The sequence below is a fragment of the Cynocephalus volans genome, chromosome 8 (assembly GCF_027409185.1).
Source record: "Cynocephalus volans isolate mCynVol1 chromosome 8, mCynVol1.pri, whole genome shotgun sequence".
Classification (NCBI taxonomy): Eukaryota; Metazoa; Chordata; class Mammalia; order Dermoptera; family Cynocephalidae; genus Cynocephalus; species Cynocephalus volans.
The window spans coordinates 82,147,679-82,164,353 of record NC_084467.1 but is presented as its reverse complement, the minus strand read 5'-3'; the positions used below and the strand labels follow the sequence as shown (position 1 = coordinate 82,164,353).

The window sequence follows — 16,675 nt, the reverse complement described above, 5'->3', positions numbered from 1 at the left end:
AATGGGAGTAGCCAGCTGTAGTGGATATTTGTTTTACCTACCTGAATCACTACTCTTCTTTCTTTTGTAACAGCTTGTAGCAGATACATTTCTTCTCATCAAAAAACCATGTTATGTCACACACTTCCCAGTCCCCTTGCAATTCGGCAGGACTGCGTGGCCAATTTTGTATAATGAGCTGTGAGCTCTGTGTAACCACCAGACTTAACCATTTAAAGCTCTGTACAACTCTCTGGGCTCCCTCACTCCCTGCTGAAGCAACTATGGAGGCCTCATGATGAGATGAAGATGTAAACAGTCTGGATTCTTGAGTTACCACATGGACTGCACTAAAGAGTCACCTGGACGTGTAGCAGACTTTTTGTGAGTAAGAAATAAACTTTTAGTTGTATAAAGTCCTTGGAATTTGGAAGATTTTATTCCAGTATAGCCTAATATATCCTAAAAATACAGCTCTTCCATTGTCATGTCTATGTAGCTGTGGTGGGGCTGGCCACATATTAAGGTCCAGGAATATTTATTTGACCCAGGACCACTGATCCAGGCCAATGAAAGTAAATCCTAAAATTTCTGTTGTAATTCTTGGGAAGACATGTTCTCTTTTTGCTGAAGTGGTTAAATTGATAGGTCATAGTCCAAGAGCCACAGGGAAAGAGCTTACCTGGAAATTAAACCAACAGAGAAGAAAGCAAACTCAAAAGAGGAAAGCTAGATCCTTAACTCCTCTGAGTACTGGATCCCTGAACTTTTCTGACTCCTGGATCCCTGAACTTTTCTGACAACTGAGACAAATCTGACTCCAACACCTGAGATAGTTAAAATAAGTTACAAACGCCAATAAATTCCTTTCTTTACTTAAACATCTGAGTTGCGCTTCTGACACTTGAAAGAATTCTGACTACTACAGAGGTTAAACACAAAAGCCATAATACAGCTTAAACACAGCATAAGTAACACTAATTTGACCGCTAGATTCGGGGAGAAAGAACATATGCAACACAAAAGGAAAGGGGAAGAAGAAGAAGAAATAACTTTACCTTTACCTTTTGAGCATGCAGGGTTAATCTTAAGTAATTTTTTAAAAAATCCCTCTTGCCTCCCTGTGACTCTTCCCAAACCCCAAATATCCAGAGCCTTCAGATACCACACATGCGTTACTGATGACTCCATTTAAGCCAACTCTGCAACTTGAAAAAACAGCAGCATGGTCCACAATGTTCTTGTTTTCCACCTAATCAAAACTTCCACACAAGGAAAACTTATGCTCTGGAAGAAGACACACTAAGTTATTAACAGTACTCACTTCTAGGGAGAGGAACTGGGAAGGGACTCAAATTTAAATGTGTTCCAATGACCATATACAGTTTTCACACCTTAAAAAAACTAATAATGAAAACACACAAAAATAATGTATTTCCTCAAAGCAGCTGATATCAGTTGGGCCTTATAAGAAAACAGTCTAAAGTGAGCAAAAAGTCATACTAAGGCATGAATAGTTAAAGAAGTCCCACAAATTCCTGCTTTGCATTTTTAACATATTATACTCATAAGCTCAAGTAAATCTCAGACTGGCTTTTCTTAAGTATGTAAGTGTAAAGCATTCAGGTTGTTCCTAAACTAAAAATATTTTAAGCACTATTTCTCTCTCAGGAAATCTGCCCTTAATGTCAGTTCCCCTAGTCTATTCTTTTTCAGAACTTTCTCCTCTCTTCTAATTCTACAAATTCTCCAAGTTACCAATTATGATAACAGATTATATGTAAGACACGTTTTTAGTAGGGTGTTATAAAGTTTTATATATACACAGTACATATTATAGAAATTAAAACAGCTGTCATAGATATGCTGGGACTTTGTGGTGTGTGGGTGTGTGTGTGTGTGTGTGTGTGTGTGTGTGTGTGTGTGTGTGTGTGTGTGTGTGTGTGTGTGTGTGTGTGTGTGTGTGTGTGTGTGTGTGTGTGTGTGTGTGTGTGTTGTCGTCCATGTTTTCTAAGTACCTTAAGAACGTGCACTCTGGATACAAAGGAATTAATGTTGTTTCAGTGATCTAAGAAGTCTTCTAAATTTAATGGGCATCTCCAAACATTATAGTATTTTATACATAGTATTAGTTATATATGTGATATTGAATATACTACCCTATTCAACACTGTACCCCACAGATATGTACAATCATGTTTCAATAAAAATAAACAAATTTATCACCCTACTTAATATATATTTAAATTGTTGATTCTGACCTCTTTATTCATTATGGTTTTATCACATTTATATTCATTGTTGGGTTTTAGTGAAAATTACAAAATATTCCAAATAATGTCTCAAAACTTTAATTCACTTTTATTAAGACCACATTTTGCAGTTAAATGCTGGAATACAAAATATTTCAAATATCTTAAAGGCTGAGAAATATCTACACATTTTCGACCTTTCAACATTTGAGAGGCTCTAAGTTCTAATTACCATTTAACAGGTAACAAATATCCTATTTATTTTTAAAATGGAATACACAACACACTATTTCTCCTGGCGGAGGGTAATATTAGAGACCTGAGACTAACTTACTGGTATCCCTTTTCTTAACTGCCCTCCCTAAATCTAATGGTTAACCTACTTAAGAGTTGCCAGATTAACACAAATGGCTCTATAGCTGGGCCAAAAAGTTCTCTTCCTGGAATTTTTAAGACTTCAGACCTGACACAGCTTTGAGGCCAGTCTGGGAGCTGAATCTCTGATAAAACCAGCACTGCTGGTGACTGTGTTTCTTGCCACATGGAAAAAGCTGGTCTGCACTGAAAGAATAATGCCACCCAACCTCCAAAAGAAGAAAAAAAACCCAAAACGGGCTCTGGCTGTGTTTCAGATACTGACTTTTTTTCCTCTGACCTAGCTATATCCCAAGCCTTCTAGCAGCTAGACTGTTCATCCTCTTCTTAAACTCAAGAAGAAAATAAAATCAATGAAAGATATCAATAAATTTTAAAAATATACTGTTAAATCAATAAATTTCTCTTGTCAATAAACTTTCCATTATGCTTAAATTAGCTTCAGCTGAGGTTTCTATCACTTACAGCCATGAATCTTCACTCACATAGTGGAAAATAAAACATAAAAGATATCCACATGCAAAAGAATGAAGCTGGACCCTTGCCTTACACCATATACAAAAATTAACTCAAAACACATCAAAGACCTAAATGTAAGACCTAACACTATAAAGCTCTTAGAAGAAATCATAGGGTTTCCCCTATGATTTCTTGGATATGACGCAAGCTTCATGACATCGGATTTGGCAATGATTTCTTGGATATGACACAAAAAACATAGGCAACAAAAGTACTACAGTACATCAAAACTTAAAACTTCTATGCATCAAAGGAAACAACCAACAGAGTGCAAAGGCAACCTACAGAATGGGAGAGAAAATTTGCAAATCATATATCTGACAAGGGGTAAAAACAAATAACCCAATTGAAAAACGGGCAAAGGACTTCAACAGACATTTCTCTAAAGATACACATATGCTTTCATAAGCATCTGAAAAGATGCTCAACATCACTAATCATTAGAGAAATGTAAATCAGAACCACAATGAGATTATCACCTCACACCTATGAGAATGGCTACTATTAAAACAACAGAAAATAACAAATACAGGCAAGGATGTGGAGAAATTGCACACTGCTGGTGGGAATGTAAAACTTTTCAGCCACTGTGGAAACAGTATGGTGATTCCTCAAAATAAAATCAAACATAGAATTACCATATGATCCAGCAATTCCTCTTCTAGGCATACACCCAAAAGATTTGAAAGCAGGTACTCAAACAGACATTTTGACACCATGATCATAGCAGCATTTTTCACAAAAGTCAAAAGATGGAAACAACCCAAATTTCCCATCAACAGATGAATGAATAAACAAAATATAGTACATACATGCAATGGAATATTATTCAGCCTTAAAAAGGAAGAAAAATTATGTTATAAAATGGAGAGACCTTGAGGACATTATGGTAAGTAAAATAAGCCAGTCACAAAAAGACAAATACTGTATGATTCCACTTATATGAGATAGCTAGAGTAGTCAAATTCATGGAAACAGAAAGTAGAACGGTGATTGCCAGGGTCTGGGGGAAGGGGAAATGGGGAGCTGTTTAATGGGTAAATAATTTCAGTTTTTCAAGATGAATAAATTCTGGAGATTAGCTGTACAACAATGTGAATATATTTAAAACTACTGAACTATATACTTAAAAATGGTTAAGATGGTAAATTTTGTTAGGTATATTTTACCACAATTTTTAAAACATCAGACTAAAAAAAAAGGTTATGACCCTATCAATTACTATAAGATATTTTTTAAAATTCTGAATTAATTTGTTTTTTAAAGGGACCTGCTTCATTCTCAATTTATACACCTCTGCTAGTGGCGGATGCTGAACAGTATTTATGCTTGAAAGATCTAGGGAAAGAAAACCAAACAAGCTTCAATGGATGTGAAGGTACACAAATTGTCTAATTTTTTAGACAAATATTCTTATTTTTTAAATGCCAGTCCCTAGTTTTGCTTTATCTATAGTATGTCAAGAGTACACTGTACATAAAACATTTGTGAATGGGGGCTATACATATATAGTATTAGTTTCATAGTCTATACTCAAAGACTATAGGCAACAATTCACTACAGTCTAGGATGTGATGGGCATAACAATGTCGTTTTCAGGCAAATACAGATCTTTTGGAAGACTATTTTCAGGTATGTTAAAGATGGAAATTTTATCTGCTCATTTTAGACTGAGGAAGGAACAGATTGCTCCCACAAATTTAAGTATTATTTTTCAGAGAACTTTTGTTCTGCAAGTTGATAACTTGTTTTCCTCCTAAATGTTAGATTTCGAAAAGAGTGAATTATGTAATACCTTAACAGATTCAAAAATACTTGTACAAAACATAAAAATAATGAGCAGTTAAATCTGTCTGATTTGCCTATTCACATATATAGGACGATGAAATAAACATCTTACCCAACTAAGTTCAGCCACAAAAAAATTAGGAAAACAAATCATTCTGGGCATTATGAGAGAGCTAAGAGATTGACTAAGTGATCTATACAGCCAACATCATTAACAACCAAACTATTTCAGTTGTTTAAACGATGAGGTCTTTAAATACTTTCATTGAAAAGTTCGCTATCAAAATATTTAACACAACAGTTTAGAACTTTTCTTTCTTAAGAGCTTTATCTTCTACTTGTTAGGTTCTGTCTAGATGATTTAATCTAAGAAAATATTTTCATATAAAAATCAGGAATAGGCTTTGTGATTCTTGAGCCTCAGTTTTTCTTTTCTTTTTTTTTTTTTTTTTTTTTTTTTTTTTTTTGGTGGCTGGCTGGTACAGGGATGGAACCCTGGACCCTGGTGGAGCCTGAGTTTCTTTACTAGAGAAGTGGTAGGGTTCATTGGTTAAATCATTCCACAAAAGTTTACCACTGGATGCCTACTGTAGGGCAGGTACTCTGTAGGTGTTAGAAATAAAATGGTGACAAAGATCATCAAACTCTTATGAAGATTAAGTAAGACAGCAGCATATGTAAACTGAAAGTGACACTCAAAGAACCCAGCTGTTGCAAATGTTGGTTAGTAGTTTGGTGGAAAATTAAGTAGGGGGAGGGTAGAGCTATCTTTTTAGGTATAACAACAAAATGAGATTAAAACAGAACTCCACAGCACACAAAAAGTATAAGGATAGGAAAAGCCAATGACTAAAAGATAAAAAGCTAAAATATACTAACAATAAAGCCCAATCCAAACATATTAAGGAAATATAGTTACATGATATTAAAAAAAGATTCTCCAATTGCTGTTTTCTTTCCCTCTAATAAGTCATCAGGAGAAAATAGATAATAGAGTTAAGGAGAACATTAAAGGCAAGAGTCACATGGAACTAAAGGAACATTAAGTTATCTCTAACTCCAATTTATAATAGCTTATGGGACTAATAAAAGTATGAAGTATTTATCTTAAATCCTCAAAATTTTTAAAAATGAACACTTTTTAAACGAGCTTTAAAAAATTCAAGTATTCTTAATCTGTCTTCTTAAACGAACAAGTCTAAATTTTAACTGAGTTGATTTGAGCAAAGAAAAACAAAATAAACAAAACAAAAACAGTTTGCAAAGCAGGCAGCCCTTCCAACCAGAGCAGGTTTGAAGAACTCCATCCAGTAACGTGATAGACAGCATTTATAGGAAACGTTTAAGTGCACTGTAGCAACAACTTAATTGGTCACAACTTAATTGGTTAATTGGTTACAGAGCCTCCTTCAATTAACTAAAGCTCAGCTATTGTAGCTAAACTCCACATTAGTTTGGCCTGTTAGAAGCCTAATCTAAATCAATGGCCCCCCACAAATTCATTTACAGTTGCTTAAGAAGGAAATGAAAATAAACAGGACTTCTTGAAAGAAAGTTATTTTCACCTTCCTTAATGAGAAAAACATTAAAGGAAAGACTTCCAAATTTTTAACCTATTTTTTTACCTTGTCTTCATGGAAAAATATACAACTAGACCTAAATTAAGTACATAATTTAATAATTTATATTTTAACCAAATTTCCATAATTATTACATTATAAACAGATGTATTAGTTTTAAAGAGTATGTTATGCAGTTTTTTGATAATATATTAATGTCAGTAGTAAAATTCTTTAGAGGCCCAAAGATGTACTGTAAATGTAGAAAATCCCCCACACTCACATATGCACTACAGAACTAACTTTGTTTTCCCTTTGTAACTAGCCCTTAATGATTAACTAAGATTGTATCAAAAGCAGCTATTCATCACACTTGAAGACCCTATACCCTGTCTTGCCTGATACGTCTCTCAAAGATAGCATCACAGAATGGAAACCAGACAAGACTTTGGTGCCACATATAATGTCAGGAAGCAGCTGTCCATCACACATTAAGATTCTACATCCTGTCTCCCCAATACATTTACCTGTATAAACTCAGCCCTCAGTTGATCGGTGAGGCAGTTTGGACTTGACCCCATCTCCCAGTCGATGTCTTCCGAAATAAAAAACCTTTTCTCTAAGTTCTATCTGGCAGGTGTGATTGGCGATCCTATAGCGGTGAGCACTCGGACTCACACGGGTCAGGAATTCCCCCAAATAGGTCAGCCTCTCACATGTTGGCTGATGGTGAAGAGGAATCCTACAGGGCTCATTCATTACTAGTACTAGGCATTGGGATAGAAAAAAATTTTCAAGAGAGAATTATTCATTCTCCCTATGCTGAGACGTAGTATAATATAATACCAAGAGCCCAGACTCTGCAGCCAGATTTGAATTTGGCTAGCTCTTTCTTAACTTCTCTGTATCTCATTTTCCTAATCTACAAAATAGCACTGATTCCTCACTGGGTTTTTAGGAAAATGAAATGTGTTCATATGTGTAAACCACTCAGAATAATGCTGATACATTAAGTGTTATATTAAGCATTAAGTAAATACCAAAAAACTGCTTGCTCTGTGCCAGGCACTGTTTTAGGAACTAGGAACAAGCAGTGAACAAAAACACAAAAATCTCTTCCCTTTGTGGAGTTTACATTTAGTGGGGAGATTATATTCTAGAATTAAGAAGCAAAAATTATTTATGCAGGAAGGTCATTCAACACAGATACCGATATGTACTGAATAGGCTGAGTAACTACTGAGGAATGACAGGAATGAGTTTCCACAGGATCCAATTCTATAAGGAAAGGTAATCTATGATCCTCCCGTCTGTAACCAGATACCACTCCTACAGTTTACTACATTCAGCAGTCGACCAAAAATTCAGGGGAGGCCAAAGCAGTCAAGAGTTAAACAATGAAAGGCCAAAGAATAATGGTAATCTCCACTCTCAGAAAGTCAGTACAAAGATGGGCTTCCTGGGTTGTTCTGAGACTAAACAGAGTGACATAGAATCAGCAAATTCTGACCAAGAGGCATGAAAAAGTAAAAAGTAAGTAGAAAACAGAGACTGGTTATATTTGGATTATTCTATATCAAAGTCTACCCTAAGTATATGGTATAGTTCTTAGTAGGCTACCAAATTCATCAACTTCCTCACAATGATGTTCATGACACCAAACTCCAGTATGGATAGAAAGCAGTACATGGTCAAAGATTCAGCATATGGTCAGAGATCCTAATTTCTAAACTAAACCAAAATACAGATCATTCAATTATTCAACTTATATTCACTCAGTTCTAGAAGTATCAACTATGCTGCCAGGCTTGGCATGGGTACAAAACTGCACATATATAGTAGTCCTCCCTATCTGTAGTTTTGCTTTCCATGGTTTTGGTTACCCACAGTCAACCTGTGGCCCAAAAAATATTAAATGGAAAATTCCAGAAATAAACAATTCATAAGTTTTAAATTGTGCACAATTCTGAGTCATGCACTGTCCTGCTCTGTCCACCTGGGACATTAATCACCCCTTTGTCCAGCGTATCTACCCTGTATAAACTACCTGCCTGTTAGCCACTTAGTAGCCAACTCAGTCACAGTGCTTGTGTTCCAGTAACCCTTATTTTACTTAATAATGGTTCCAAAGCACAAGAGTAGTGATGCTGGCATATTGTTATCATTGTTCTATTTTATTACTATTGTTGTTAATCTCTTACTGTGCCTAATTTATAAATTAAACTTCATTATAGGTAGGTATGTATAGGAAAAAACATAGTATACACAGGGGTTGTACTACCGTGATTTCAGGCATCCACTGGGGGTCTTGGAATGTATCACCCACGGGTAAGGGGGGACTGCTACAGTCTCTGATCAAAAGGAATTCAGAGGAAATCCTGCTCTGACTAAGATAAGAGCAGCTTATAGATTTCCTGTCTTCCTATATATCACACTGCCACATGGGGAATATAATTTCACATAGCAATACTTCTGTGATATAACTTAATACTACAATTATTTTTCCTAGAAAAAAAATAAAATGATACATACCTATCATGTATAGGGGCTTCTTTTTTTACTTAGAAATTTTAATTAATCTCTGCCACACAAACACAATAGTGTTTATAAACACAATTGGAATAATGAAACTATCTGAGTAAATAGAATAATAATAGTATGTACAAGAGTACCTCAAAAAGTTCATGGAAAAATAGAATAAAAAGATAATACAAATCTTTCCATGAACTTTTTGAAATACCTTGCACATGGCTTATCACTCGACCTTCCTTCTGGGACCACTATGTTAAATTTATTTTGGGTACTATCCTTCCATCATCAGCCGTAAGTCAATCTAAAATTGTTCAGGATAAGCATATAACCCAAACAGAGTCAGCAGGACAGAAGGAGTCCTCTGCTAGGATTTCCTGAGAAAAGAAGTTGGTACAGACTTGCACTCTCACTTCCTTCCATTCTCCCCTCCCTTCTACTTCCTTCTTTCTCCCTCTCCCATCTTCTCTCCTCCCCCAAAGGTACAACAGAAAAGTCCATCAATCCTCTCCAGGATGCGGAAGTATGAAGATATGAAATCTAGAGCTAAGGAAGTAAAGAGGATGGTACTGAATGAAACCTGAGAATAACGGCAACAAGGGAAGCAGAACCAAGAGATTCAGCCAGGAGACATTTGGCCCATGAATCAAAATGTGCCTTGAGTTCTTAGTTCTGTGTGCCTGCTTAGGTTGAATTTTTTATCACTTTAAAGAGTCCTAACCCCTAAAGCTAGAACCTTAAACTGGAATCTAGTCCTCAGACTGCAAGCATCATTTTTATTGAATAAGTTCCAAAAAACTACTTGTCAAGTTGTGATCTAACAATGATGGCTTTGCTGTTTGAACAAAATCTTAAGATTAAGACCATCAGTTTTAAGACTAAAATTTTCCCTTTAAAACTTTTATATTCTAATACATATTCCAATATCACTTTCATCGGTAATATACAAGGGTACTTCAAAAAGTTTATGGAAAAATAGAATTAAAACATAATGTGACTCTTTCCATGAATTTTTTGAAGTACCCTCATGTATCTGAATGTTGATAGAAAGACACTCAGCTCAGCACACACTCAATTTCCAAGTCTTAGAAACTCTGAAGAAATGTTCAATGCTTTGGAAAGATTACTAAAGCAAAACGTTAGAGGAATGAAAATGTAAAACACAAAATAATACCCTGGTATTACTTTTTCCTGGCATTCTGCTCCCTGATTTTAGGATTTTTAAGTGTCTTTCTGGAATAAAAGCTACTCATGACCTAGCCAGCCAATATTCCTTGTGGTACTAGGCAATGATTCAATTAAATCAATCATTAAAACAATCTACTTCTGATGAAAAACATAGAATTTAACCTCCAAAATACCACATTTATCTAGTATTCAAGTGTTTAAACATGTAATTTCATTTCTAAGAACTGAAAAAAATTTAACTTACCTCAATTGTTTCGCATAGTTCTGTTCAATTTCTATCCTCTCTTTTACAAATTTGGCATATCTTTCCAAGAAGTCAATTCCCCATTGTGTATGCTTGTCTAAGCTGTCGAACTGATCCTAGAAAAAGAAGGTAAAAATGCATTGAAAAAATCTCAAAGTTTACCCACAAGTATTTTAACCAGCTTCTGATATTTGTATGGACAAACAATGAGGTATAAAGAAAAACCTAGACCTTTCTGCTAGTCCCTATCTACGTCACCTTTTAAGACCCAGAAATAGGTTCCTAGGCATAAATCGTGCTACTTTATGCCTGAATGTCTTTACCCACATAGTTCCCCCGGCCACCTTTTTGCAATTAACTCTTATTCCTGCTTTGAGATTCAATGTAATCACTATGTCCTCCAGAAAATGGTCCTAAACCCTCAGACTGGAATAAATGGTCTTCCTCTAGGTCTCCAAGGCTCCCTAAAATTATTACCATGTTCACTTGCCATACTATATTGAGGGCCGGAACCATGCATTATTCACCTTTGAACTCTCAAGGCCTAAGCACCATGATTAGCACCATGATTGGCATCATAGCATACACTCAGTGAAGAATTGTTTAGGTGAACAAAATAAAATATACTTGAGTTCAAATTCTGGGATCCACCATTTACCAGATGTTTGACACTGGACAAGTTTTCCAAGGCTCTTTGAACTTTTTTCCATCTTAAAATGGGAGTCCCATCGCCCACCTCATAGGATTGTGGTGATGTTATTAAGAGTGTTCTGCAACACAGTAAACATGACACTAACATATAAGAGTATCACTGTCCTTCAAGGCTCTTCCAATCCTCAAAAATATTCCCTTCCTCCTTTAGCCAGAGAAACCATCATTTCCCTTCCTTTAAGAATAATATACAAATTGACTAATAACTTAGGTGCTCTCTCTCTCTCACATACCAAAGTCTACAATGTTGACAAAATATTCAAATATCATTCCTTTCTATATTTTCCAAGTTTTTTTAATCACCCATAGTTTAATCACATTTGTTATTTACAGATGTAACATCTTTTTTGACTTTTATCTGTTTCTCCACCTTAGATCATTTTAAAAGTCTACTCCTTAAGACAAATTCTAACAGCAGAGATAGAATTCAACAGGCCATCACAATTTGGTGTTAATCCTCTAATTCTATTCTTCCAAGCAACTTTCTGATTATCATATGGCTTACAAAATAGATTTGAATACAGCCAAGAAAATGCACTGCTCAGTAAACTTAATCTGTATAATATGTCCCATTATAAATTGGAATACTCTTTCAAATGAAAAACTTTGAACAAAAAACAATTTCAAAAAGGACATTCTGAAGTTGAAACAATATTCCTTCATTTTTTTCCAGTAAATATGCTACTTTATCAGTGGTTATTACGTGCTTTTATCATAAAATGTTATTCTTGTACAAGTCACTTACTGTTGAGAATAATATTCATCTACACATCTTTCTTTTAGTGGTTAACAAAAAAGTAGTCCTAAATATACTTCATTACTGAAACAGAATCTAGCAACACTATAAGCTGAAAAATGTTAGAAACATCTATACTCTAATCAAACTGTATGGCAAACTTTTAGTTTGTAATTTTTCCTAAAAAATATTTCTTTAGAGATGTTTTCTGTGCCTTCTAACAGTATCTGTTGACATAATTTAGTTTGTCACCATGTTGTTTTACACACATCACCATTTTTACCACAAAAGGAAGAGCAAGTGTGACATAAGAAATATATTTGATATTAATATATAAAGTAATAAAATGTACTCTTGCCTTAAAAAAAAGTGTGTGTGTATACACATATACATAGTTTCTGCCCCAGGTTCCTGGCACTGAGCTTATTCTAAAACCCTTGGAATTCTCCTGATGGGACAGAAGCATCTTTTGTTATTCATACTATAGTCAGCCCTCTGCATTTCGGATTCAACCAACCACAGATACAAAATATTCAGGAAAAAAAAAATAATAAAAAATAATAACAACAATAAAAAAACACAAACTTTAAAAATATAGTACAAAAACTACTCACATATCATTGTACATCATATTAGGTATTATAAGTAATCTAGAGAGTATTCGAAGTACACAGGAGGATATGTATAGGTTGCATGCAAGTGCTACACCATTTTATATTAGAGACTTGAGCATCCATGGATTCTGGTTGTCTGCGGGGTTCTCAGAACCAACCCTCCAAATTAAGGGATGATTGTAATCTCCCTTTGACCATACCTGAGTTTACGCTAATGAGGTGACTCTTGGAGGATGCGGGGCAAGGGGGTGGGGCTGGATGCCAGAGAAACCAATCGTGTGATTAGAGGGTTGAGACTTTCAGCACCCCTCCAACAACCTCCTGGGGAGTGGAAGGGTGCTGAAGATTTTGTGTTCAATCCCCAATGGCCAATGATTCAATCATCATGCCTACAAAACAGAACCTCCACACAAACCCTAAACAAAAGGTTCAGAGAGCTTCTGAGTTGGTGAACACACCCATATGCTTGAAGGGTGTTACATGACAACTCCACAGGGACAGAAGTTCCTATGCTCTGGACCTTTCCCAACCTTGACCTATGTACTTCTTCATCTGGCTGTTCATCTGTATCCTTTATAATATCATTTATAATAGACAAGTAATAGTAAATAAAGTGTTACCCTGCGTTCTGTGAGCCCTTATAGCCAATTATCAAAGCTGAAGAGGGAGTCATAGGAACCCCCAATTTTTAGCCAAGTCAATCAGAAGTACCAGAAGCCATAGACGTGGAATTGGTGTCTGAAGTGGGGGCAGTCTTGTGGGACTGAGTCCCTAACCTCTGAGATCTGTGCTAACCATGGGTGACAGAATTGAAGCAATTTTTAAGACACCTAGCTTATGTTCAGAAAGTTGGAGAACTGGCTGCTAATATGGAAAAAACCAACACATTTGGTGTCAGAAGGAAGTTTTTCCTTTCAGCAAGTATATCTCTAATAGTGTGCTGTCTTTTCCCATTAAGTTTGAAATTTCAAAAGAGGCTTCCAGTACACTCATGTTCATAGTAGCATTATTCACAATAGACAAAAGGTGAAACAATCCACTTGTCCATCAACAGACGAATAGGTAAACAAAATGTGTTATATACGTAGAATGGAATACTATTTAGCCTTTAAAAGGAAGGAAATTCTGACATATGCTACAAAACATAGCTGAACTGTGAGGATGTTAAGTGAAATAAGCCAGTCACAAAAAGACAAATACTGTCTGATTCCACTTACATAAGGTACCTGGAGTAGTCAAAATCACACAGAAGTTTGTAGGATGGTGGATACCAGGTGTTGCGGGAAAGGCAGGAATGGGGAGGTATTGCTTAATGGACACGGAGTTGTACTTTTGCAAGATGAAAAGAGTTTTGGAGATGGACAGTGGTGATGGTTGCACAGCAGTGTGAATGTACTTAATACCACCAAACTGTACACTTGAAAGTGATTAAGATGGTAAATTTTATGTGTATTTTACCACAACAACAAAAAAATTACTTTCCTTGCCTCCCCAAAACCCCTGTGCTTCACCTATTCATACCCTTACCCCTGCAACCACCGACCTATTTACTATGACTTTTCATCTCCCCAGAAGGAAAGCCAATACCCATTAGGAGTCACTCCCTATGTCCCCTTTTTTAACCCCAGCCTCAGGAAACCACTAATCTGTCTGCATAGATTTACCTATTCTGGACATTTCATGTAAATGGAATTCCACAATATGCCGTCGTTGGTGACTGGCATGTTTCAACTAGCATAATGAAGGAAGTAGAATGGTGGTTACCAGGGGCTGGGAAGAGGAAGAAATGGGGAGGTATTGTTTACTGATTACAGAGTTTCAATTTAGGGAAATGAAAAAAGCTTTAGAGATGGATGGTGGGGATGATTGCACAACCAATGTGCTTAATGCCACTGAATTGCACACTTAAAATAGTAAATTTAATGTTATCTATATTTTACCACAATTTTTAAAAATAGGCTTCCAAACATTTATCAATAAATTTAGTGAAATTTGGTAGTCTTGACTGGTTATCACATGACTTTCAACATCACTAAAAACTGCAGAGGTTATGGTCTAGATTCTTATTTTTTTAAACTCTCGACAATTATAATGGCTTCATACTATTATCTAATCTCATAAGGAACAAAATATTCTCAGGGCAATCTTCATTACTAACAGTAACAGATCAGTGGCCATATTTCAAATAATCTCCCCAATGATTTCTTGGAGGGAGGACACCTCTAGTCCATATGATTATACAGCCATTGTATTTCTTTTCTTTGTTAATAAACATTGTTTATATTTTTTTTCTCTAACATATTATGATGAGAAGCATCACCAGCCTGGCATTTCTTATTGTTTGTGCTCACATTCTAGTATTATATTTCACCCATGGTTTCTTCATAGAAAACTTTTTAAGTCCAAGAAACCAGTGTCAATTCATACTTTAAATACTAGTAAAGTGTCATATTTCTTATTTGTTAGATAACACATGTAAATAGAAGCTCTAAGCTCTTTTCTCCTTATCTCAGTGGATCATCCTGTGCACTCTTCTTTGAAGACCCCTGCTTTAAATAATGCATTATCCTTTATCTGATCTATATCAGTCATTACTATCCTACTGATATGGTCTTTTTTTTTTTTTATCTCTCCCATCTCTGACACCCATACAGAATTACACGGGTTTTTTTGGTCCACCTCCCAAATTAAATGAAGAATACATTGCTCCAAATTTACATATTCCACTATGTCTACTTAAGAGATCTTTCGGGATTCCCAAAGAAAAATTAAATCATCTAAAGGATTTGATGTCTAAGACCTGTGTCAGACTTTTTTTAAAATGTCATTCCTATTTTCCTCAATACCCAAAATCATTCACCCTATAATTCCACTGGATAGAATCTTGGTGTATCTATGTATGAGCTGTCCAAAAGGTATTTTTAGAGTTGGTCACCACAACATTTTTATACCATAAATGTATAAAAGCTCAATTAATCAGAATATTGAGAAAGAATGGTCAAAATTTCATTTTTCAGTTGCTGAAGGTTAAGTTACCAGCTATAAAATCTCTTTCGATGCAGTTCTTTTTTAAGATTTTAAATTTATTTTTTAATTGACAAATATAAATTGTACATATGGATACAATTCTTAATTGTTAAGTTGATTTAAAATACTCAAAAACAGCACTGGACAACTGTACAAATAGAAAACATAAGAGAAGCCAATAATTGGGTTAAATATATTTGACAAAGGTTTTAATATACTTTTAAAATAAATAGATGCCAAATAAAAGCCAGCTTTAAAAACTAGTATTAAGCTTTAAAAAACAGCATAAAGGTAAAATATATACGTTTGCCTACAAGTGAAAACATGTCCCTGCTTTGTAACCACAGGGGGGAATCTGACTTGGAGAAAAAAAGTACCTCTAAAACATAGAAGCCTTGAAATAAAAAATTAAAAATACTATCACCTTATATAGCCATACTGTAAATGTTTTCTTTTAATCTCAAATGGTAAATCCATAAACATCAAATAAGAATTAATGTCAAATACAGATTTAATGCTATAATTTGTTGAATACAAAAGAAGCATTTTTTTTTTCATGGCTGGCCAGTATGGGGATCCAAACCCTTGACCTTGGTGTTACAATGCTGCACTCTAACCGACCAAGCTAACAGGCCAGCCTGCATTTTTTATTTTTCACACAAATTTTATTTAATCCATTGAATAACACATCTGGGTTTTCAACTAGACATATTAACTGCAATATATTAAAACCAGTATAAATATCACAAACTCTAAACATTCAAATCTGAATGATTTAAATTTTGAAAGGAACAGAGAAATTTAGCAACTAATTTAGCAACATCCATATATATAATAAAAAGGCAAAGTAAACAGTAAAAAATCCAAACAAGATTCATGCTTGAATATTTAAATATTCAGTGAACAAATGTTCACTTCAAATTCTTTGATTTTACTACATATTTTACCTGAATCACCTTTAAGCAAAACCCACCATAAACAGATCAATTTAGAAGAAACAAAAGAACATCAATTATAAAGTTGGTCTCTACTCTGAATCCAGGGACATTAGATAAGAAAGTACAAGTTTATTTTTCATTGTTACATGTGTTTCTAAACAATCCAATGAAAAGGTTCATTCATTCACATTGATTTAAGTATATTTATGGGGTTCA

The 16,675-nt window shown here is 35.0% G+C and overlaps 1 protein-coding gene across 2 annotated transcripts in view; it reads right to left on the bottom strand.

Annotated features, from left to right (window-relative positions):
* The window catches only part of FNBP1L (formin binding protein 1 like), a 101,639-nt gene that overhangs the window by 40,114 nt on the left and 44,850 nt on the right, over nucleotides 1-16,675 (bottom strand). For both annotated transcript variants that reach the window (XM_063104030.1, XM_063104029.1), the window contains exon 2: nucleotides 10,434-10,549. In XM_063104030.1, coding sequence (XP_062960100.1) covers nucleotides 10,434-10,549 — 116 coding nt within the window. The remainder of the gene's footprint in view (nucleotides 1-10,433; nucleotides 10,550-16,675) is intronic.